A 5,956-nucleotide genomic window follows, 5' to 3' on the forward strand; every position below is an offset into this window, starting at 1 on the left:
GGATTCATGTATGAACGTCAATGATCAACTCCATCAACGACCACATACTAGGAAGCTACATGGAAAGAGGAGCATGGGATGTGACGAGAAGAGACCCAAAGAGTCACACCACATACCCATCACACTTCTTCCTTCGCCCCACTCGATTGCCATGGGTTGAACACAGGGAAATCCACCAACCTCCTATAGAATTTTAGTTGTCATAGCCTTACAGAGTGGAGAGGGGGTCCTTTGCTTTATCGAGCTTAGGAAAAATGGTATGCAGCTTCACTTGTTTTGGCATATTATAACCTCACACTCCCTCCATTTCAATGAACACGACACCCTCTTTTTTCGTGTTTTTTCTTTGAACAAAAAATAATCTATGTGTACAAAAAATGTTTGATATAAAATTGGCATCATTAGAAATTATTTTTCAATATGATTATAACGATATTAGTTATATGCTACTACCTCTATTCCAATAAAGACTTTATTTTGAAAAGTAAATCTAAGCAAAGTTTGACCAAACTTTGCAAAAATCTATCAATAAATATGATATTTTATAGATATCATATGAAAATATATTCCATGATGTATCTAATGATATTGATTTTGTATTTTGCATGTTAATGACTTTTTATAAAAACTTGTCAAACTTTTGATGGTTCAACTTTTACAAAACAATATAAATCTTATTCATTGGAATGAAGGTAGTGCACAACTGAGATATTGTAGTCCAATTTTTTACTCGGTCATAGTTCACTTTGAATTACGTGTTCGCCTTATTCATACAAAGGAGGTAGTATCTGTTTTGTTGCACACAAAAGGGTGGCATATTATGATGGTTTAGCAATTCTATTGCAGGAAATGATGCAATCATGTTTCAATCATACTTTATTGTTGCTTACATTGTTTTTCTATGTTGCATGAATAGGTTATTGTTTTTTACATGTGTTGCGACACATTTTTCAACGGTGCAGAGCAAGGATTGGGGATTTGTTGCATCACAGAATAATTTTTTGAAGATTCAAAACTGAAAATTTACACACGGGTAGAATAAATCATTGACTACATACACATATTTTTGTTGATTTCTTTGAAGCTTCAAATTTGAGTTTTGCGAAGTTTTAAAAAACGAGCTCCAGGGAGATCGTGTGCCGAAATGATGCATGGAAGGCACATGTGAAAACCATTTTTGGAATATAATTCCTCCTGCATACAGAAGGATGGCGCTATAATGGATTCCTATATGTGATGGTAGTGGACGGCACATGTCGACTTCAAATGCAAGGCACGGGCAACTAAAGATGACTTGTACTACTACTACTATTAGTACATGAATGATTATATCTCTGCACGTAAATGATGAGAAGGAATCGGCTTACAACTGATTGGCACTGCGACGACGATGAGTGTTTTTGTCAACGGTGGCGGTGCACGATCGATGGGTGCATCGAATTCCATCCTATCGGCCTCCAAAACAATTCCCCGCCCACTTTCGGCCGAGATGGCTCGTCAACCTGTACTATATACAGCTAAACTATACGTACATCCTCAGAATCACGTCTCATTCTGCAGACAAAAGAAGACCACATATCTGAATCTGATAAAAATAGGCACTTTGGATGAAATTCATACGATGCCTAACATGTAAATTGCACACGTATGTATAATGTTGGAAGAGCGCGTGCACATCATCTGGTGGTAGGATGCCGCTCGCCATCGGCGTGTGCATCGTTGCGTGCACGCGGGCGTGTCTCCGGTGGTGTGCGCCCACCCTACCTCACCTCACCTCACCTGCACTAGTGCAGGCAGCGGCAGCGGAAGCGGCGCGTGTACGTCTATTTGATGATGCCGCAACAGCACATGCATCAGTGATCAGTCTATCTCATCACCCTGACACTGTATCTTCTGATCATTGCGCCATACGATGCCCTGCTTACTTCTGCAGAGAATTAACTCGCGGGGCAGGGCAGGGAGCCCTGAGCAATGTGATCTGAGAAAGATTTGATTGGAAACAACGGCCATCGATGAAGTTTCAGGGAATTGAATGTGCTGTCACGCAGCATATTCCGGCGAACCAAGTTACCGCCTACCGGTACTCTACGATGCGCAGTTGCCTCTTTCAGTAGTGTCCGTGATCGTACACTGCACGCCTCTGCACCTAGAGTACTTGTATCGCACTGTCGACACGCACAGATGCAGGACCGTCCGTCCCTGGCAGCACGGTTGATGCATATCTACGACCCGCCCCACAGAATACGGTACAAACAGCTACTCATTCAGATATACAGTGTAATCTAGCATTTGCATTTCGATTTGCCGATGCCTTCAGCATACGATCGTTCAGTTCTGAAGCTCGGTGGAATGGGGCATGTTTGTCTGAATTTCTGCTTTCTCACCGAGGCGATCTTCACACTTCATGCTCGTCTTTCAGCAGAAGCTCCTTCTCGGGGTTCTGTTACAGAAACCAAGTTAATAAAGAGCGCAGGAAGGCATTAACCTTCTGATTGTACCATCAAACATCTTGATCCGAATAGAGCCTTTGCCTTCTATCTAACGTACTGTCAAACTGCTGCTGAAACACCTTGGATAGTGCAGCAGTCTGATCTGAAAAATGGCATAGGATACACTACAAACATGCTACACTGATCTGGAAGTTGGAAGTTAAACTGACGAGCTAAAAACTACCAGCTACGTTTGGATGGATAGCTGGGGCTAACAGTATGCGTGATTCATGCTTAACATTGCAACGACTAACCTTAGGCAAACTGTGGCAGCCGGAGAAAAGCTGGGGCGTAGAAAATGGCCACCACGCCGCATTTGTGCCAAACTTCAGCAAGAAACTGAGTCTATGCATGAATCCCAAAAACTTTGGTAAGAAGCTGAGTATATGTAGTATGGATCCTGTAAACTTTGGAAGGAAATTGAGACTCTGTACGAATCCCATAAACTTTGTCCACAAACGCCACGGTGACGATCCAGCTGCACCTCCATATTGGCTCGGCGAAATATTCTCAGGTAAACGAAGGAACACAATAGACTGCAGAAATTAGGAATAACAAAGTTATGTATTGTCAAAAACATAAAGTACATATCTTAACCCTTAAGAAAGAGTCAATTTCATGAAACTGCATGTATTGTTGAAACTGGGGATATAATATACTTCCGAGTGATACAGTAGATACCCTTTTCGCAAAAATGACCGGAAAACTACACTTCGTTCTTTTTCGATAATGGGCGCAACTACATTTCGTCCTGGCAGCAATTATTCAAGGATATCGCGTTTCCTAAGATGGATCACCCCTCATTCACTTTTCAGAATATGGAATCACCAGAGATTGCAAGGCAACTGAAGATGCTGGAGATCACAGAAATTCTGAGGTACTAACAGTCGCAAAGACTCAAGGCAAACACAACTAGTTGCTGCAGGCCTCCTCTTCTGAGTTGTTGTTCTCTGATGAGGGGCAACATATCATTTTGGTCTCTCATTGTTTTAATAATGTTAGCAAACCGCAATGGCCATGCTTAAGGTTATGTTTGTGACCAACTGAAGCTGGAAGATTCTCTACTGTTATGATAAAAAAAAAGGCAACAGCTAACAATCATGGTACCTTCCGTTAACACTAGCACTTGAAAACCGGAAAGGCAAGCTCTCAAACTGACCTTTTGAGATAAATGAAGGGCACCATCTTCGACTTTCTTGTATATCTTTTTAGCGGCCAGAATGAATGCCTACATTACGTACCGATTTAAACTAATCTCCAAGAGAAAAGAAGTGCAATTGGTAACCAATGTACTAGGGATAAGCCATTTACCTCCTCAACATTTTGTTTAGTTTTTGCAGAGGCCTCCACATATAGCAGATTGTGCTTCTTGGCAAAATTTTGACCTTCGTCATAGCTGACAGTACGCATATTAGACAGATCACAGTTGTTTCCAATCAGCAGAAATGTTACGTCAGCTCTGGATTGCTCTCCTGCTTCATCTAGCCATATAGCAATATGGTTAAAAGTCTCCCTCCTGAAGTAAGATCAGTGGAGCTTAAGAACCATCACACTCACAAAGCTAACACGATAACAGATATGTTGCCAAATCATCGAAGTACCTTGTGATGTCATAAACCAAAACAATGCAAGGAGTTCTACAGTAGAATTGCCTAATTACAGGTCTGCATACTCCTTTGCCAGCCTGCAAAGTCAAGACATGACAATATGAGATGAACATGCTTTTTTTTTTGACAGAATTGTAACTCTTTATTCCTTCAACACAAACGTTACATGTTTAACCAAAAGAGGTACACAATAGAATTAGGGGGTTCGTCACCAAACTTGTTGGTCTGACCCCCTGGCTAGCCTAGCTAATTCATGAGCAACCATATTTGCTTCGCGACAATTGTGCTCGAACTGAATCTCCAGGAATTCAGAAGCTAAGTGATAGCAGTGAGATGAACATGTTTCGTAACATAAAATTCCACAAGTATTGTACATACAGTCAAAACATACAACTAGAAAAACATACTTGCATTGCATTTTATTTAGGATTCACAAGTAATCTCTATAATTCATAAACTAGTAGATGGTTATTATGTCGTCATGTAAATTACAAATAATAAAGCATAATTTGAGATATAATGGTATGAAACAACGAGCTGTGGTTAGTGCTCTCCAAGCCATCGCCATCACTTTGCTGTTAGGTTATCCATTAGGTATGGAGTGAAAATAACGTTTCACATCAGTCATATTCATTCAGAAAATTAAAAGGAGATATCAACTGTGAGTCTGTGACACTATGAACTATACTACGAAACGATTCTTCTCCCTCACATTATGACATGGGCCACACCAAACAAAAAAAAAAACTTTGTTTCAAGAATAGCACCGAGAAACCATCTTTCAATTATGAAAATATGACTCTGAAGATTGTCTTTCCGTGAAATACGGGTCAACATAAATAGATATATAGGGACAATGAGCTATTTGATGGCACACACCGTGTCCCAGATCTCAAGCCTTATGGCCTTGTCGTCCACGGTGACAGTGCGCGTGCCGAAGTCGATGTCGTCGGTGGGTTCGTACACCGCCTGGAACGTCCTGTCTGTGAACTGCAGCCGCAAGCAGGTCTTCCCAACGCCTGCGACAATAGATCACCATCGGCAGCAATTCAATACGTGAGAAACGAACCCTTCTTCGCCGGCCGATCATAGGGAACGAAAGTGATCGAAGCAATAGGCTATGCCAGATCGGGGAAGGGGAAGGCAGGGGAGGAAGATCAACCTGGGTCACCGATGATGGTGTACTTGAAGCAGTAATCGTATGGCATCTTCGATCGTGAACGGCGACGAGATCCTCTGATTTTTTTTTTTTTGAGAAAAGGCGGAAATCCTCTGATTGGATTGGAGAAGGGGATATGATTATTTGCGGTTAATTTAGGGCTAGGCGTGGGCCAGCCCAATCGTCAGGTCTACATTTCAGGCCCAAGCCTGGCGGATCAGTGGAAAAGCTAGTCCGGCCCCGGGCCACAGTCTGGGCCTCTTCAATAAACCGCACATGTTTGAGGGGCAGGCCTGGCCCTATGTTCCCAGACCTAGCCCATGGCCATGCTTGGGGATTTTAGGGCTAGACTGGGCCAGGTTGCCCATGCCTAGTTATCCTTGGTAGGCTTGTTCTAGTTTTGGTAAACCGGTGTTCTCACTTATCGCCGTGTCTTCTTACAACACCGAAATGCACCCTCTGATATCTAGAAGTTGGAGGCTCTTCCATGACTGTAGCTCCATCAAAAAATGAAGAAGAAAAAAAGAGTAATTGTTTGCGTGTGTGGCAATCAAGGAAAAAAATAGCTGGCTATAGCTTCGCTATAGCACCGCTATAGCTTCTAGGACAGCCTTCCGCTACGCTAAGCCTGTTTCGTCCGCTATGGACGCTAAGTCCGCTAAGGTGCTGCTAATTACCGCTAAAGAGTATAGCCGCTAGAG

At 42.3% G+C, this 5,956-nt stretch overlaps 1 protein-coding gene across 1 annotated transcript; it reads right to left on the reverse strand.

Moving 5' to 3' along the window:
- Window positions 1–2,242: 2,242 nt before the first annotated feature.
- On the reverse strand, window positions 2,243–5,342 carry LOC127330812 (ras-related protein Rab-2-A). The gene is made up of 7 exons (XM_051356897.2): window positions 5,259–5,342; window positions 4,976–5,115; window positions 4,091–4,173; window positions 3,801–4,005; window positions 3,649–3,717; window positions 2,744–3,025; window positions 2,243–2,440 (listed from the first exon to the last, which is right to left on the reverse strand). Exons 1-7 carry the CDS (start codon window positions 5,302–5,304, stop codon window positions 2,396–2,398), a joined length of 870 nt encoding a protein of 289 aa, XP_051212857.1. The 5' UTR covers window positions 5,305–5,342; the 3' UTR covers window positions 2,243–2,395.
- Between the last annotated feature and the right edge of the window lie 614 nt (window positions 5,343–5,956).

The sequence above is a fragment of the Lolium perenne genome, chromosome 2, assembly GCF_019359855.2.
Source record: "Lolium perenne isolate Kyuss_39 chromosome 2, Kyuss_2.0, whole genome shotgun sequence".
Classification (NCBI taxonomy): domain Eukaryota; kingdom Viridiplantae; phylum Streptophyta; class Magnoliopsida; order Poales; family Poaceae; genus Lolium; species Lolium perenne.